This window comes from Erpetoichthys calabaricus, chromosome 13 (assembly GCF_900747795.2).
Source record: "Erpetoichthys calabaricus chromosome 13, fErpCal1.3, whole genome shotgun sequence".
Taxonomy (NCBI): domain Eukaryota; kingdom Metazoa; phylum Chordata; class Cladistia; order Polypteriformes; family Polypteridae; genus Erpetoichthys; species Erpetoichthys calabaricus.
In genome coordinates this window covers 62,135,299-62,155,032 of record NC_041406.2, presented here as the reverse complement: position 1 = coordinate 62,155,032, position 19,734 = coordinate 62,135,299, and the positions used below count along the sequence as shown (strand labels likewise).

The 19,734-nt window shown below is 39.6% G+C and overlaps 1 protein-coding gene across 5 annotated transcripts in view; it reads left to right on the top strand.

The window, feature by feature from the left end:
* LOC114663371 (cytoplasmic dynein 1 intermediate chain 1) overlaps window positions 1-19,734 on the top strand; it is a 468,822-nt gene that overhangs the window by 425,911 nt on the left and 23,177 nt on the right. For all 5 annotated transcript variants that reach the window (XM_051935825.1, XM_051935823.1, XM_028817057.2 and 2 more), the window contains one exon: window positions 14,209-14,334. In XM_051935825.1, the coding sequence (XP_051791785.1) occupies window positions 14,209-14,334 (126 nt within the window). The remainder of the gene's footprint in view (window positions 1-14,208; window positions 14,335-19,734) is intronic.

Here is a 19,734-nt window from a genome sequence, read left to right as displayed (position 1 = left end):
ATCTATCTATCTATCTATCTATCTATCTATCTATCTATCTATCTATCTATCTATCTATCTATCTATCTATCTATCTATCTATCTATCTTATTTTTGAGACCAATCTTTCATATTACAGGGAAATTAAAATCATCATCTCAATCATTACAAATTTCGCTTTTACAAAGAAAATCCCATTTCTTGTAATGTAACATTACAAATAACTTTGTGTCACCCCATGAAAATGACATCACAGACAGATTTTATGACAGAAATGATCATCCAGATAATTGAAACTGGTCTTGTCAATGATAAAGTTAAGAGTAAGCAGCGGAGACAAACAGAATAGAAATGACACACAAATATCAACTACATTAAGTTTACGCCAGAGAAGGACACATGAGTGCAATTTTAGAGTGATAACGCTAGACAGTGCGATTTGAACTTTTCCACATTTTAAACGTGGGTACACCTGAAGGCTGATGCCTCAGCTCCAATCTATAATTATAGTTCACTTGAGACCGTACGCTGTCACTTTACTAATGACACCATAGTGGACTAACCAATCAATCAATCTTTGTATGCAATACTCTGCAAAAGTCTCGCCCATCATTGATTTTTTAATTTAAATTTTGTGCTAGATGTTTATATTTTGTCTTCAGTAATAGTGTCAGTAGGAAAGGACAAATTTCAGATTTCTAAACATTCGTTTTTCCAGAATACTAAATGTTACAAAGCATTGTTTTTGTTTAATTAAAGAATGATGCTCTTTTCGGGCCAAAACAAAGAGGTGCTAATAATCCATAACATAATGAGTTGATTGAACCAAACTGGAACAGAAACTGGTATACAAAAGTCAACCTGGACGAATGACAACCAAACTAAAAGTTGAGGATGTAGTGGATTTTTTCTTTGGTTAAATTCTTGAATAAAAGCACACTTGTTTTGTTATACCTTTTGTGAAAGTGTTTATTTGATATTTGGCCTTATTATTCACACATTATACTCTTCACGTTGACATGTTGTCATTATTACAGAAATATTTTCTGTGTTAGTTATGTGTCCATCATTTCTTGCCTCACATTCCCTGTCATCCTACATTTACCCAGATCATTGCAGACACGGAACACACATGAAATGTATGTATTCCAAATAACGATATATTATTCAGCCTGCACAATTTCAAACACCTCACTGCTGGATAAATAGACTTCAGCATCTGAGTTGACCAGCTGCCTCGGTGGTTGATGAGTGAGCAGACTGCCTGTTGCCAGTGCCGATCAACACATTTGCAAAACTAAGACACTGATGAGGAGTTGCAAGGGAATTTAAGGTGGCCCGGGATTATGACTTTTTTCGTATGCTTTATAGGGATGCTAGTGTTAACCTTGAAATCATAAATACTTACACAATGGCAAGAATGAAAACAGCAATAAGACACAAGTTGGTCATCCTGTATCGTCAAGGTCTCTCTTCTAGACAGAATTTTTCCACCAGGCAAGAGTTCCAAGGTATGAAATCCAAAATGCCCTGAAGAAGCACAACGGGATGGGTAAGGTTCAGGACCAGGAATGCAGTTGTTGGCCAAGTAGACTGAGTTCAGGTGATGAGAGAGATATTTCAAACTGACATCCTATTCAAAATCAAAAGTCCAGCACTGCTATCAACTTTGAACTCACGGAGACCACTGGAAGCCAAGTACAGCCCTCTGCAGTCCCCAGACGTCTTGCCAGAAGTGACCTTCATGGAAGAGCTGTTGCGAAAAAGCCCTTCTTCCAAAGTAGAAACAAAGCCGATTGACTTGCCTATGCAGAAAGTCACAAGGACTGGAGTGATAAACAATGACAGCAAGATCTCTTGACTGACGAATCCAAATATCCAAATATCAAAGCAGTTTGTCCATAGAAGAGCTGGAGAGTGCAACGTGGATGAGTGTCTGCTGCCAATAGTGGAGCACAGCAGAGGTTCCTAGCAGGTATGATGCTGCATCTCTGCAAATGGAATTGGTGATGTGGTCACAATAAGTGGAATCCTTGATGGTCAGAAGTACAAGCAGATTCTCATCCGTCATACATCTGGGAGATGTCTGATTGGTGCTGACATTATTCTGTGGCACTACTATGAGCCCAAACACATGGATAAGGTTATAAAGAAAAATCTTTGTTAGAAAGAACAAAGGTTACTGTGATAGATGGTATGGCCTCCATAGAGCCCTGAAACTAACATCAATGCTGTCTGGAATCTCCTGGAGACACAGAAAGCACAACGAGACAACCAAAGTATGCAGAAGAGCTGGGGCAAGTTCTCCAAAATGCTTGGAACAGCAACCAGATGAAAACAGCATTCCATTGTAGCTAATAGAACTGATGCAGTTTTAAAGGCAAAGGGTGGTCACCAAATATTGATTTGATTTAGTTTATACTGTTTCAATTTTTTGATATTTAGAAACTTGTCATTTCATTATTTTTGAAAGGATCTTCACTTTACAGAATTTTATTACATGTGCCTGAGACTTTTGCCCAGAGCTGCAGTTCCATTCACAGTGTGGTGATCAGTAAGGTCATCAGGTAGGCTGCATACAGGAATTAAAAAGCCACAAGATCACCAAAAAATGGAGAATAAGAAAACTGATCATTTTGGGCTTCTTTTCCTCAACCATAGAAAATGTTAAGTGTGGTGTCAATCACCATATACTGTGGTATGAGAAGTTAGTCACACAAGGCAGACAGGCCATCAGGAGAGTTATGAGATATGCACTGAAGTCAAAGGGACTGCCATCAGCTCCAAGTATCTCCATGCTAGCTGAGCATCAAAGCCCAGGCTGATAGGTTCAAAGAAAGCTTTTATCTACTCATATCATAAATATATGGGGTGCACTGATCATCTGACTGTTGTCCTTTAATACCAGGAGTGTCTAGTATCATTCATTTTACTCTGCATATTGTATATTTTTGTATATTGCTCCAGCCACCATAAAAAACGTCACACCGTTCCACTGTGGTGCTTCCAACATTATCAGCTCTACATTTTACTTTGCTTTTCTATATGCTTTCTCACTTTATAAATACTGTCTGTACCTGTATGGAGTTTGTCTTCTTTGTAAGGTTTGTATGGATTTCCTATTTTGGTTGCCCTCCAACACCCCAAGGACATGCAGAATAAGGTAACTAGCAATAAGAGTGAGTGTGGGCGAGCGAATATGCCTGGTAATCAACAGATGCCTGGTTCCTGTCATATGGCCAAAATGTCTGTATAGGCTTTGGGTGCAATTGAATATGAAATTGGATTGGTAAATGTGGGGGTGGCATAATGTTGTTATCTTATTGCTCTAGAGTCCTGGGGTCAAGTATCAGGCTAACCTATCACGTTGAGTATAAGCTTTACATGTCTACATGAGCTTTCTCCATGTCCCATAAACGTGGAAAGCAAAAATTGGCCTGCATGAGTGAGCATACCATTCATTGATAAGGTTGCTCTTCTGCCGCATGTGTTGTTATGTGTTATACTGTGCATCCTGATTACCTGTCATTCATTAACACATCAGTTACAGTGATGTAAAAAATACCCTCGAAGTTCTTGTAACATTTACATACAATTCTCCCATTGAGCATCACGCAGGCACCCCTTCAGCTCTTGTTTTGATCATGCCCAAAATGTTTCTTTAACGAATGTAAACCCTGGGGTCTGGTCAGGGTGCATGACAATATGGATCTCTGCCTACACACACTCACTCGTCACAATCCGGCCCTGGAGGTCACTTACCTTGTAAGTGTGATTACCTTATGTCTCTGCTACACCTTTACTGCTGAATGTATTCTGTCTTGCTATGTACTGCTTTGTATATCTCTGTTCACCTTTAAATACCTGTATGTTACTTTTGTAAATACTGTGCTGGTGTACAACGGGGAGCTCCCATACACAGTGCCGAGTGGGCAGAAAAGCTGCCTTTTGTCTTGAGGGATTGGACTTCACAACCTTGAGCCCAGATTATAATATATGGTTTGAAAAATAATTGAATAAATAAATGATTACATATGTCAGAATAAATCTGAATTTGTAATTGGCCATCGACTACAACCAAATGAGCACACTTCACATTATCACTGACCCAGCTGGGATTCAAGCTCTGAAATCTGCAGCTACATGGCAGTAGCACTAACCAGTACATTGTCTGCTCAGTAGACAGATTTATCTGGCCATTTTCTAAACCTGCCTTTTGCATTAAAGAGTCTTGTGGAGTCACTGCCTGTCCAAGTTTCATCAGCTTGGCTGTGGTCATGTGCTTTAACCAAATCTGACCTCAACTCTAGACTTGCACATACAAATACCCATTGCCATTGTGCTGTGTTTCAAGGTAATTTGTCTGTTCAAAGATTACATTTTATTGTAGCTACCAGTAGCACTAGCATAAAAGTGTCATTATGAAGCGTACCTCATTTGCACCAGTTCAGAAATTAAGACAGAGTGGACATGAAAGTAAAAACATTTAAAAATAAGGAAAAAAACAGTATAAGATTATCAAGCTCACTTAATTCAATACACTGTCTTGGGGGGCTGGAATCTATCCTGGTAGCAAGACAAACAACCCAGAACCATCTCAGATAAAGAAAATAAATGCTATATATGGGAACGGTCATCACTTCATTTTGAAGATTACTATGGAAACTGCAAACTACTGCTGAGGCACAGGGAAAAAATAAAAAAACGAACAGCAGCCAACAGAAAAAGTTCAAATTGCTCAGCCAATGTAAATATGTCAGTAGACCTCTGCAGACATACTAGTCATATACTGTATTTTTTAAACAGTATTTTTCATATATACTATCTATCTATCTATCTATCTATCTATCTATCTATCTATCTATCTATCTATCTATCTATCTATCTATCTATCTATCCACAGTGCTTTAAAAAGGTATTGCCTTTTCATGATTTCCTGTATTTTTGTTTATTCATATTACATGTTTCTGATCTCCAAAGAAATATTATATAATACAAAAGAGAACCTGTGTAATCACAATACATAGTTTTTGAATGTTAATTTGATTTATTGAAGGAAAAAAGTTCACCAGCAAAATGAAATGAAAGACATTGCCGACAATCCACAAAAGATACATGTGTTTTTGCACTACCATTGAGCTCAGTTGAATCAATTTGTTTGTGTTCATGGATTGATGCATAATAATCACTGAAAAGGGTGATTTGAAAAGAATGAATCACAAGTCTATATGATATATATAATTTTATACGTCCATCTTAATAAAAGGACAAATGTCTGTGTGTGTGTGTCTGCATATGTGTGTGCCCATTATATGCCATTTGTTATGGGATTTTTAAAAGCATCTGTTGGAATGAAAAATGCAGTATGTATGTTGATTACTTACACTTAAATAGGTAGCACAGCTAATGTGTGTGTGTGTATATATATATATATATATATATATATATATATATATATATATATATATATATATATATATATACTGTATAAAGTGGTACATTGTATTTTGAACGATTCTAAATTCGAACGTTCGAGTTTGAACACTAAATTCGAGAGAAATATTATCTGAAGATGCCACAACTTTCCAACTGTGCATGCACTGAAAAAAATGCAGCAACAGATGGTGTTTATGTTACGATTAATTCACATTCCATTATTTGTAATAGGGAAAATTGATTTGGACTTCAAACAATTCTGAGTTCAAATGACCTCCTGAAATTAATTAAGTTCAAAATATGAGGCACCACTGTTTAAAAAAAAAAAAAAAAAATATATATATATATATATATATATATATATATATATATATATATATATACACAAGTATATACTGTATATCTCACAATGCCAGTCAAAAATGTTAGAACACCTCAGTTTTCCTAGTTTTTTTCTTGAAATTTAATCTGTTTAAATACAATGAATGACCTAAAATGATGAAAAGGTAAGCAGTAAACTGCCAGAGGTTTAAATTTAAAGTTTAGGTTAGCAAAAACTGGAAAAAAAACAACAAAATTTCAGAATATTACAAATGGGTCTTCTTCAGAAAACAAATAATTGGTTACAACCTCCAGATGTTCTGCAGCAATTCAAGTAAATTAAGTCTTGCAAGTTAAAGAAAACAATTTGCACAGGTGTCCTATCTTCTCTTGATTACTTACAAACCCTCTGTCTGTCTTAATGCAGAGTTGGAACAGACTGTGCCTTGACAACCTCTCAACTAATACTTGGACAACATTAGATTGTAGAAAGTTGTACATTCCAGTGATAATGGCAAGAAAACAGCAATTGACAAATGAAATGAGACAGAGCATTATTAAACTTAGAAGTGCAGGCCTTTCATTTTGAGAAATTGCCAAAGAAATCAAAGTGTCAGTGAAAATGGTGTCCTACATAATCCTAAAGCCAACTGGAAACTGGGAGTATCTCTGATAGGAAGAGATCTGGTAGACAAGTTTCTAATGGTCACCAACTTGGAACCACACAGCACAACAGCTTCAAGCACAGTTTAACAGTGCAGGTCAAAGAAAGCAAGTCTCAGTTTCTACTACGAAGAGGAGACTTTGTGCTGCAGGTTTAACAGGGTGAGTGGCAGTAAGAAAGCCATTCCTTAAAGGACAAAGTAGGGCCTTGAAATATCAGTTGTGGACTATTGCAGACTGGAAGAAAGTCTTATGGACTGATGAATGAAAATTTAAAATCCTCAGTTCATTACACAGGGTGTGTGTACGCTGTCAGGTTGGTGACAGGATGGCTCCTCAGTGTGTGACACCAACTGTCAAACATGGAGGAGGAAGTGTGATGGTCTGGAGTTCTTTAGCTTGAGGCAGAGTTGGTGATTTGCACAAAGTGACTGGCATTCTGAATCAAAAAGGTTACCAGAGTTTGGCTTTCATATCAGCAAAAGGTGGCTACTTTAAGGAATCAAAATTTTGAATAATATTTTGTACACTTGCTGATTCCTTAACTTATTTTTTTAATTTGATATTGTTCTTTGTTCTCTACCTTGATGTCATGAAACATTAAGACATTGAACTGCATGCATTTCCATTAAAACTGAGGTGTGCTATAATCTTATATGTAGCTACAGTATATTAATAGGCATCACTACAAAAGTTTGTGGCATTAAAGTTATCATGGTGTCAGACAGTGGTGACTTGTCACCTGTTGCACATAAGTAAAGATGTCCCTGTACACAGTAGATGTTACAATATAGACATTGCAATACTACAACTACTACTAACACTAGAGGTACCAGTTCTTTGGCAGTATAAATATCCTACTCACGCTGAGCTTTGAAGCTGTGCACTAGCAGAAATAAAATGTTTTTGTTTGTATTTTTGTTTCATTTTGCTTCCACTTTCCCACTAAGGCAGGCAGTAGCTCATCTAGGAATAAGTAATACCCTTGGATGGGAAGTACTTAGCAAAATATTCTGCTACAACAAAAAGATGAATTAATATTGGTGAATGAACAATGAAGCAAACTATAATTAACTGTCTGATTTCTAAATGAGCATATAATGGTGATTTGTCATGTTTAATGTTGCCAGCAGTTCTGACAATTTTAGGTTATTTTTCACAAATTCTGTTTTATAACATTAACCTTCTGTTGGGAAACCTTTTGTATTTATTTTGTCAAAGTATTATATCTATTAGCTACATGTTGTCGGAGCTGTACATCTTGAAGTTAAACTTTTATTCTCCTGTTTTTTTTTTACACATTTCATGTATTTTTGAATAGGTAATGTCAAGATATTTAGCTCAGACACCAATAGCAGCACATCACTTACATTTATTATTTACCAGAAATTATTTTTGTACTTTGAAAAAATGATAATAATGTTTTGTAGAACCAGGGCTGCATGATGGTGCACTGCTTAGTGCTGTTGCTTGCAGCCACAGAGGTCTGGTTTTGATTTCATTCCATTCTGATCTGTGTGGAGTTTGGACATCAATGGTGTGCATGTTGCATGAAGTTAATTTTTTCCTTCATTTTTATGTAATGCAATTTCAATTTATATGCTGATATGGTTGAAGTAAAATATAAGAAAACTGACAGTGAAACAGAAAAAACATTATGAACATAAAATATCCTGTAAACTTGTTCTCAAACAGTCTGCTAAATGATGTGTATTAGATTATGTTGATATCTTTTGTAAGTCATTTTGGATAAAGGAGTCTGCTAAAGCAAACAATTGTAAAACAATACATATAATATAATATAATATAATCTTTATATATAATACGCTACCGTGGCTGTTCGTTTGTCTGTCCAGGATTTTAAATCACCTGTAGCTCCCAAACCGTTTGACCTGAAATTTGGTACACATACAGTATACTACGTGATGTCTACTATCCACTTTTGGGGTGATGATTGACCTCCAAGGTTATTCCTCTTTTTATTTTTATTTTATTTTATTGTAGAATCAACTCTTGGCACTAGGCAGCAGGGTGGCCATGCGTACGGGCGCCGTTCTCATCCCTACCACCTTCACCGTCACTTCCCCTACCTCTTCATCATTCTTAAGTCTTCAATCTGCTTCAAGTACCAGCTTAAATGAGAAATTAAGGAAAACATACTAAGTAATTGCAACACAAACACTGACTTAATCAGTTTTAACGCAAAAAGATGCTGACGAAAGAAGAGAAGAAGCGGGCCGCTAAGGTGGAGAAAAGAAGAGCTGCTCAGGAAGCAGCAAGCACATCAACCTCTGAGCAAACAAATGCTAAACATACTGTGAAAGAGGAGGAAAACTAAAAGTCAAGTGTATTCACTGCACGGTATTGTGCACTGCGCTGTTACTGGTATAATATAGTGTAGCGGGGTGAATGATGAGGCAGGGAAATAGCCAAGTATCTATCTATCTATCTATCTATCTAAATGCTTGTGGTGCCAACCGGGCAAAACCCCGTTCAATTCCAACAAAAAAAGGAAAACTGTAAAGAAAACACCTGTCCTTGGAGCTCCTTGTCTGGGACAGTGCCTTTGAATTAGCGCTCTTTCAGTCACTCGCTTTCTCTCTCTCCTTAGTGTTCACTTTGGCAGTCAGGTCCAAAATGAGACGTCACTTTCCAGGAGCTTCTTTGACTTTGTTTCCCTCAATGGGGGATTTCTTGAGGGCATAAGGGAAAAAGGAGACGAGACTGGTAGCGACATCGCCCCCTCTCGTCCCTGGGTGGTACCGTACCCTCTGGTGTGCAAATGCTTGACAATATAAAAGTATATACTGGGCTTAAAGAGTTTTGCTTCTGAAGGCTCCTGATAGAAGCAATAAAAGCAAAACTCACTTCTTTTTCCTCTTTCATTGTAATAAACTAATAGCACTAGCACTACTACATTCAAGGACAGTTTTTATCCACATATCCCAAGTTTACCTTATGCATGTCCCTGATGATTGTCTCTTATATCTGTCATCTCTTCCTGTTTCGGCCTGTTTTGTATTCCTTGTCTGTTGGCATATTGTGCTAGAGGCAGCAGTCTGCGTGTACACCTGGCCAGCAATCTGAAGCTGAGCTTGGCTGCCATGTCCCTCACTAGGAATTTCAGTAAAGGCGAGCACTGATCACCTCAGTTTCTGTTTAATACATTTTTTGCATTCTGAATTATTGTTTTTTAGTTTATGAGAGCTACTGTATTTTGAAGGTTTAATTTTTGAACTTTTAATTTCATGTAATAATTTCAAATGTATTTCTCTTTTTGAAAAAGTTTTAATTCTTTTTCATTTTATATCTGACAGCATTACATCCCTGCGCTAAAAGCCACTGCAAGCAGACAATGAGTTGCTATGGACCCTGGCCTCTTTGCTAGGGACCACCCTCCATAGCCTTTCTGACAGCTTAGACCAGTCTGGCCATTCTCCCTCCTGATACGAGATGATGCAGTGGCAACATGTGTTCAGTATTCTGGTTTTGATTCTTGCTGTTTTGTCCTGACTCGGCTTTTGTCTTAGCGTTATGGCTCTGGTTATTAAATAAGATTTTCTTGGTGAATGACTTTTGCGATTCTATTCTGCTTATGGCGACAGTTAAGCCCTCTTTTGTTTTCAGATTTATTTCTGATTCCAAGAGAAAAGTAAATCTTTTAAATTTGTTTTTGAAGTAAGCATGCTTCTCCCAAACAGCCTCAGAAAACATTGTGCCACTGGGAAGCTTTCAAAAAAAATTGGTTTGGTTTGGAGCATGTGACTGGCGGTCACAGCCACGGCCATTACCCAACCAGAACGCTAACTGGATGGAAGGACCATGGGAGAGAGCATCTGTGAGGCATTACCTCCCCTGGGACACTAGCGAGCAGCCCACCTGGGCAGCTGTGGCACCACAGATTCCTGCAGGGCACGCTGGGAGTTGGAGTTTGGACAGCCCTGTTGGGTTTTGTGGGGGCTACCAGGGGGAGCTGCAGAGCCCTACAGTGGACTTCCGCCACACCTGGGAGTGACTCCCGGCAACGCTGATGAGCCATCTGGAGCATTCCTTGGAGCTGAATAAAAGGAGTTGCTTCACTCCATTCAGAGAGCCAGAGTCGGGAGGAGGCGGACGAAGCTTGCCTGGAGAGGAGTGGAGTTGGAGAAGAAGACAAAATAGAAGCTTTTATACCGGACTGTGGGGTGCAGAGGAAAAGCACTTCCCCACGTGAATAAACATGGGTCAAACTCATGTCTCTGCATGTCTGTGTTGGGTTAGGATCAGCTGTACGCGCTTCTGGTTTCCACAAGCAGAAGACAGGTGGTGGGCATGTGGATTGCAGGGTTTTGGACTGCTTCATATTGTTTTTGTGGCTGCCATAACAGTTGCATTTTTGAGTCTGTCATTATTGATGAAATGTCTTCCTAATAATGAAACACTTTCAAAACAACTTCATGTTTTCATTAATTTAGCTGAGACACCAGGCAGGGGGTCAGAATGCATGTTAACTTTCAAGGAGTGACTGCTTGGTCAGTTCTGCATACTGCACCAACACTATTAAGAAGACAGTGGAATTACTGGCAGGATACAGCATCACACTACATCATAGACGCTTTGATTTAGTTCAAAGATCTTCTTTGTAGAATTTTAGGAAACAACTGTTCACTTTTATCAGATTTTTACATGTGTTTGAAATACCCTGGGCAAATTATTAGGAATGCTGTACTAATTATCGGTTGGGTCTTCTTCTGCTCTCAAAACAGCCTCAATTCTTTGTGCCATGAACTTCACAAGATGTTTTAACCATTCCTTTGTGATTCCTGTCCATGTTTACATGATTGCATTGCATACTTTCTGCAGATCTCTTGTTTTCCCACATCCCAAAGGTGTTCTGTTGAATTCAGATCTGGTGACTAGGCAGGCAACTGAAGAACACTGAACTTACTGTTATGGCCATGAAACCAAAATGACTTTTGCTTTGTGATATGGTGTATTATCATGCTAGAAGTAGCCATTAGACGATGGGTAAATTGTGGCCATAAAGGGATGCACATGTTCAGCGACAATACTCAAATAGGCCATAGCACACAAGCGATGACGAACTGGTATTTGGCCAAAGTGCGCCAAAGAAGCATTACCTACACCATTACTCAACCACCACCAGCCTGGATTGTTGACACAAGGCAGGTTAGGTGTATACATTCATGATGTTGGTACCCCAAACTCTGACCAAGCCAGTTTTTCCCAGTCTTCAACTGTCCCATTTTGCTGAATCTATGCCCAATGTAGCCTCAGCTTTCTGTCCTTGGCTGACAGTAGTGGGACCCTATGTGGTCTTCTGCTGTTGGAGCCCATTCACTTCAAGGTTCGCCTTGAGATTCAACGTATTGTGAATTCTGAGATGCTTTTCTGCTCACAACAGTGATAGCCTTTCTGACAGCTTAGGCCAGTCTGGCCATTCTCTGACCTTTCTCATCAATAATCCGTGCAAGTGATGTTTACTGTTTTTTTGTTTTTTTCGATCAGTCTAAGTAAACTCTAAAGACTAGAAGTAGAAATCCATGGAGATCAACAGGTACAGAAATACACAAACCAGCTCATCTGGTACCAGCAATCATGTCACAGCCAAAACATTGAGACTACATTTTTTCCCCCCATTTAGTCAAGTCAAGTCAAGTAGAGCTTTATTGTCATCTCAACCATATACATTAAAGCACACAGTTAGTTAATGTCCTCCAGGATCAAAGGTGCAACGTACAACACGACAAGACAACAACACCAATCAGACAACAGTTCAAACAGATCACAAGAAGATGAATGGGAGGGGGGAATAAATGATATAACTGCACGTATATGCTAAATATACAAATACCTGTACCTAAATATGAAAATGTATATCTAATAAAAAGGACTGGGGAGGGAGGCACATCAGAGAGGCTGTAACAAATGCAGACTATAGACTAAGAACTATAAGAAACAGTGCAAAATAAAAAAAACTGCAGGTAAGTAGTGTAAACAGGTGTTATATGTGCAATTCTTTACTGCAGTTACACTGTGCAAATATGAACAAATATGCAATTATGCATTGAATTGAGAGAGTAAGGATGTACAGTACATATGGATTGGCATGTAAAGATAACATTGTAGGTATAAGAAGCAGCTAGGGGGATTAAATAGGGCAGAGCAATTTGTGGAGAAGAAGGGGACAGTATGGTGTTCAGGAGCCAAACTGCTTGGGGGAAGAAGCTATTGCACAGTCTCGCAGACCTGCTCCTGGGGTGATTTCATTTATTGTTTATTTAGAATGCTGGCAGTCACCTCCAGTTCATCCTCTGGTGGTCGTTCCGAGTGTCAACTGGATGATAACATGAATATAAGATCGCAAGATCACCCCCCACCCTACCCAGAAGGGGGTGGGTTAGGGTAGAATTCATCCTACAGTATTTTTAGTCGACCAATGAGAAACATGCGTACCAGGTTTCATGAAAATCTCTCCAGCCGTTTGGATGGAACTGCTGGAACATACAGTACATACATATATACATACGTTGACTTTTATATATATATATTGTGAGACTTGCCCGGACACCATCAGACAGACACCGCATCTTTATAAAACACACACATTTATTTTTCTTTCTCTGCACAATACACAGTCCCGCACAACACACTGTGCTCCTCGCACCAATCACCTTTCCTCCGGGCTTCTCTCTCTCTGTCCGTGGGCCGCCTTTCTTCTCTCCACTGGAGCCTTGTCCTGCTCCCACTCCCGACTCCAGCTCTCTGATTGGAGGGAGGCGGCCCCTTTTATTCTCACCCGGATGTGCTCCAGGTGCTTGATGTTCTTCCGGCAGCACTTCCTGGTGTGGCGGAAGTGCTGCTGTTGCACCCGGAAGCACTCCGGGCGTCCCTGGCAGGGTCATCCTCCATTTTCCTGGGTGTGGTGGAAGTACACATTTCCCGGGCTCCCTGAGGCTCGGGGCACCCCCTGGCTGTGGCCACGGGCCCCAATGGGCTTGAGCCTCCTTGCTTCTCTCCCGTGGTCCTCTCTCGATCCAGGGCGGCTGCCCCCGGAGAATGAATACGCCACCTCCCGGTCCTTCCAGGCGTCCCGGCCAGGTCTGTCCCCCAGCCTCCTGTGACAATATATATATACTGTATATAAATTTCTGAACAATTTTCAACTGCTCGTTTTAATTGTTCTTCTCCATCCACAACATCATCCTTAGAGAAAGGAGTTGTACGTATTAAAAATCACTTATTTCATTCTAATCGGGATGTGTAGGGCGTGCTGCTAACTTCTTTCTACTGTTTATTTCAAATGAGGTGGGAGTAGGGGGTTGAGGATTTGGGAGGTGCCGGTGGGACGGGGACTTAATTCTCTTAATTGCTCTTTTTAAAAAAAATAATAAAAATTCATTAAAAAAAAACACACACACAAAACGAATACAACAAGTGAAAGTGAATTCCTTGCTGAATTCGACAAGAAAAGTAGAAACTCCAAGCTTCAGCTACTGAGTGTTCATTTTGAACTTACTTTTGTCTGTTGCTTCTTGTTGTGGCTGCAGATCAAGACAGCACTAAGCCAATCTTACAACTTGGTGCACACTTCTGAAATCTGCAGGATTAACGAGTAACACTTAAGGTTTGGGTTAAGCTGTTATCACAAGGTACTGTACGGCGAGGACTTGACTCATTTATTTCTATTCATGCACGAATGTCTAGCCAACTGTATTTTAAATATTATTATAAGATACTGCAATGCCTACTTTTTCTACATGCCTTTTTAACTAAATAAATTGTATCACATTTATCTCTTATCATTAGGTGCCAACGGCTAGTGTGGCAATTGAGGGGGCATCTGCTCTAAACCGGGTGCGATGGGCTGCTACAGGCAAAGAAGTTGCTGTTGGTGATTCAGAGGGACGAGTCTGGATCTATGATGTTGGCGAGGTAAAGTCTTTTTTTTTCAATTAAGAGTTGGTAATGCTTTCATTTAAGCGATCTACCTATAAAACAGGCTTATATTTTCACCACATTTAAAGTATATTTTTGAAATTCTCATTTGCTAATCAAGATGCAACACGTCACCACTAGTATCTTGAAACATCTGGCTTACGTGCGCTGGGGAGGAATGTCCCAATCTCCACTTCATATTTTAGGAGCTGTAGTGCGAAGGGTGCTTTTCACCCAAAATAATGCCTATGGACACCTGAAATAATGCCTCTAAGAGCTCCAGCATATGTTAAATGGTGTGTCTCATGCTCCAGACCACACAAGACAATGGTGAATTAAGGGAGAACCCAAAGTATTAAGCAAAGGTGAACACAACCCCACTGGCTGGCCTTTACAACCTTTGGAAGAAAGTCCCATGATACACATGCAGAGCTGGTTAGAGATAATGGAAGTAGGAAAATTCGAAAGTCTCAAGAAAGTGAGAGTAAAGATGACATTAGTGCAAACAAATGGAAAATAATACTCGGTCAAAGCGCCACATGAAATGCAGATCACCCGGCATGGGAGCAGCAGTAGCAAGCCAGCAGTTGATCGAGCAAAGTGGAGGTAAAAAAAACAACTGTTATTTGTTTCCCATTATATCACCATTTAAGAGGGGGGTTCGGAGGAGTGGCCGCATCTCCTTGGGGTGCGTTCAGCCCCCCTCTTCACAACGCCGTGTAGCGCTTTGGTTGAGGAAGGGGTTGGCGAGCAAAGCCCCCTAGTATTTCATAAAAATATATAAAACAAGTGCAATGCTCTGACATCACACTAAATCAAGAGATCTTGAAAACATAAACAATTCATGGCTGTTCGCTAGCATGTTGTGAAAGGCTAAAACGGACTGCCTACTCTTACGTGCGACACGTGTGTTTACCTAATAAAAAAGTCATCCTTGACTTTTAGACTTGGAGTACTTTAATCCAAGCCCCTTCTTGTAAAAATGAAAGGTTATACCAGAACATGTTCTATTAAAAAAGAGAATTTGCTTTTAAATAGTTTTGCATTATGTTTAAATACCTTTCTGAAAAGTATCAGCTATCAAAACAGATGCCTCTTTAAAGCAGTTAAATTTTGGATAATTGAAAGCTGAAGCTTTTATTATACCATATGAAGAGGATAAAAAGACTTTTTTTTCATTAATGCACTGTAAAGTAATCCCAAAGATAATTAGATGCACATATATAATATGGACTATATTACCATGGTGACAGACCTCTACAAAATGCTCAAAAATACAATGGCATATCCTGCATTGATATTGCATTGGAGGGAAATTAAATTATTCTCTTTTTTAATTCAGGTTAACAAAAGATTGAAGTAAAAAGAAATGTATAAATAAACACATAGGACAAGCACAGGGTTTACATCACTTTACAAATGCAAGTATGTGCCTAATAGTGTCCACCGAGAGTACACCGTTTAAAACATTAAATGTAACATGGGTGGTCTTTAGTAATATTTGACCTCCTTCAATATTGCATTAGCTGAAAGATGTGCATTGTAAATTATGTAGAAAAGGAGACTGTTTCTGAGTAGATAAAATAATAAATCAAGTTGTTTAATCATTTTCTAAACCCCTTTATTCCATTACAGGGTCAAAAGAGTAATAAGAAATTTAGATAACGGTAACACTTGGCTTTTCACAAATCCGACGTGACTCATGGAGTATATTTTCCATTTTTTATACATTATGTCAGCACAACGGGTACAATTTGGCAGTACTGGAGACAGAATAAATTAGAAACTTCACCACCTTTCCCCAAAAGGCCATAACATTGAAAGGTTTCAATGACCCACTGTTGGGTTTTGCTGTCTGCGGCATTCAAACTCCAAGCCTGAGCTCGGACAGCCCAGACTTAGTATGAAGTTAACTGGATGTGTGCTTGCATTTCTAAAAAAGTGGCATGGAATTTAGTTTATTCTTCCAAAAACTGAAACTTGCATGAATGTGTGAGAATGACAGAAGAGTCTTACAGTATTTTTTGGACCATAAGGTGCACTTAAAATCCTTTAATTTTATCAAAAATCGACAGTTCGCCTTATAATCCGGTGCACCTTATGTATTAATTCTGGTTGTGTTTACTGACCTCGAACCGAATTTATGTGGTACACGGTGCTCAAAAATCTGTCAAGATGTTTTAGAATGACTTTGGTAAGCTACCAAGCCACACCGCTTGATGGATTGTTGGAGCATTACAGCTACCGTAGTCAGGGGCCTCGCGGAGTAATACGTACTGTACTTCAACATACGGTAATATTACGGTGTGTTTATTAGGACCTCAAAATGGCACCTGTTAAGAGACATGCTTACGAAGCGGATTTCAAACTCAAGGCTATCAGGCACGCAGTAGAACATGAGAATAGAGTAGCTACGAGAGAATTCAACATTAATGAATCAATGTTGCGGAAGTGGAGGAAGCAAGAAGATGCCCTGCGCCAAGTAAAGAAGACCAAACAGAGTTTCCGAGGGAACAAAGCGAGATGGCCACAGTTGGGTGGGTTATTGAACAAAGAACAGCAGGTAGAAGCGTCTCTACAGTCTCTATTCGACTCAAGGCAACAGCGGTAGCACGTGACATGAAGGTCACTGACTTTCGAGGAGATCCTTCTTGGTGCTTCCGTTTTATGGAAAGACTTAATCTCTCCATCCGCACAAGAACTACCATCTCGCAGCAACTGCCAAAGGATTACGAAGAAAAGCTGGCCATTTTCCGCACTTACTGCAAGAACAAGATCACTGAAAAGAAGATCCGGCCAGAACACATCACCAACATGGACAAGGTCCCTCTTACCTTTGACATCCCTGTGAACCGTACTGTTGAGAAAACAGGAACCAGTACGGTATCTATACGCACCACAGGGAACGAGAAGTCATCCTTCACTGTAGTTCTCGGTTGCCAGGCTAATGGCCAGAAACTACCACCCATGGTCATTTTCAAGAGGAAGGCTTTGCCAAAAGAAAAGTTTCCAGCCGGCGTCATCATCAAAGCTAACCCAAAGGGCTGGATGGACGAGGAGAAGATGAGTGAGTGGCTGAGAGAAGTTTACATCAGGAGACCAGATGGCTTTTTCCACAAATCTCCGTATCTATTGATCTGCGACTCCATGCGCGCCGATCTCACCGATACAGTCAAAATCCAAGTGAAGCAAACTAATTCGGAGCTTGCCATCATTCCGGGTGGATTAACCAAAGAACTCCAACCGTTAGATATCGGCGTCAACAGGTCGTTCAAAGTTAAATTGTGAGCTGCGTGGGAGCATTGGATGACAGAAGGCGAACACACATTCACCAATACAGGAAGGCAACGCCGGGCGAGTTACGCCACTATCTGCCAATGGATCGTGGATGCCTGGGCTAAGATATCATTCTCAAGTATTGTCCGAGCTTTCACAAAGGGCGGAATCATCACTAAACAGCTAAGTAACAGCAATGAGACTGACTCGGATAATGACGAGAGAGATCTGGGCATGCTTGATGCTGAAATCGCCCAACTATTTACCTCAGACACTGAGGATGAAGAATTTGATGGATTTGTGGAAGAGAAATGAACTGAAAAAGTGAGTGTATTGTTTTGTATTTTATGTTACAACTGAACAATGTTGAGAGTTATTGTGAATGAGCTGAATAAAGTTTGACTTATCTGACTGTTTTGTTTCGCTGAATGCGCTTTATAATCCGACGTGCCTTATGTATGAAAGTAGGCTCGTTCATTGATATTGCGCTTTATAATCTGGTGAGCCTTATGGTCCGAAAAATACTGTTATCTAGGTGGCAGCCATGGGGACAGGAGCTTGCCCCATTAGAATTATTCACAAAGAACTGTGTCCGTCTAGTCCAGGGGTGGGCAGATTCAGTCCTAGAGGGCCGTAGTGGCTGCAGGTTTTTGCTCCAATCCAATTGCTTAATAAGAAGCACTTATTGCTCAAGTAACACTTCTGCTTCACTTTAGTTGTCTCGCTCGTTAAGATTTTGAACCCTTATTGCTTATTTTAGTCTTAAACAGCTGTATTCTTGGTTTTTAATTGCTCCTAATTAGCAATAACATGCAAATAACAAAAGAGACCAGCATTTCTCCATTTAGCTTGTTTCCATTTACACCTCTGTGTGTATTCATCTTGCACTATTGGGTTTAATTAAATACTTGGAAGGAAAGTGAAGAGAAAAAGGTGAAGCACTAAGAATAACTTGTCTGTTTTAGACTTCAAATCATTTGGATGATATCCTTAGAAAGAGGGAGAGAATCTAGGATATGAGAATGACTTGACATGGCAGAGTTAAAGCACTAGCAAGCCATGAAATTAAATAATTAACACGGATTGTTTTTTAATTAAGCAACTGGGTTGGAACAAAAACCTGTGGCCCTCCAGGTCTGACTTTGCCCACCCATAGTCTAGTCTATATAAAGGTACTGTCACACACACAAACAATGCATTGTGCAGTTTACAGTTCACCTAACTTTCACTTGTTTGGGATTTGTGAGGACAACTGGAGGACCAGGACAGAAAGCCACACACATGAACACCATACAAAGGCAGAGAGAGCCCAGGCTGGCATGTAAAGTCAGTCTCCATGAGCCGTGAGTCACCCGCGCCAACCACATCTCACTAACAGAGCCGTGTATGAAATTCCTCCAATGTTAGTCGTGATGCTTTGCCAGAGGAGACCTTTCATTAGATTAGCCCAACTTGGCAATAAGGGAGTCATACAAGGTCAAATAAAATGTGAAACAAATATTGCAGTCATTTCCACATTTTGAGCCTTTAAAAGTAAATTGTTTGGTTAGCGTTTTTTCTATGGAAACACAAAAAAGGGCGATGAGACCTCATAAAAAAATAAAATAAACACAGATACACACAAAAGGCCAGACCTAACCTCTTTACAGGTCTGGGCTCACTGGATAGACGTCACCCCAAGCAGCCTAGCCCCAGAAAAGACAAGAAGGAATCTGTGAAACCTGAGGTCCCAGGACAATAAAGGCAAAGTTTCTTTACTTACACAAAAAAGAAGAACAAAAGGCAGGATAAAAAGCGAAAAAAAAAAAATAGTTTCTGCCTTAAAGCAAACAAATCGTCTAAACAACAACCCAAAAACAGTACCTTCAAAAGGAAGTAGGGCACAAAATCCAGGAAATCCAAACAGGCACTAAAAGCACAAGTCAAAAAGAGGAATCAAGGAACGCAATCTCGATTCATTGTAGAGCTAATGAATTCCTCCATTCATATTGCTGGGTGCAGCCCCCTGGCTACATAATCGGACTGCACTGCCTCCTTGGGCTCCCCATACTGAAGACAGGGCAGATAACAAAGAACACAAGCAATAATCAATGTACAAAGTATAAAAAAAGTCAAAAACAG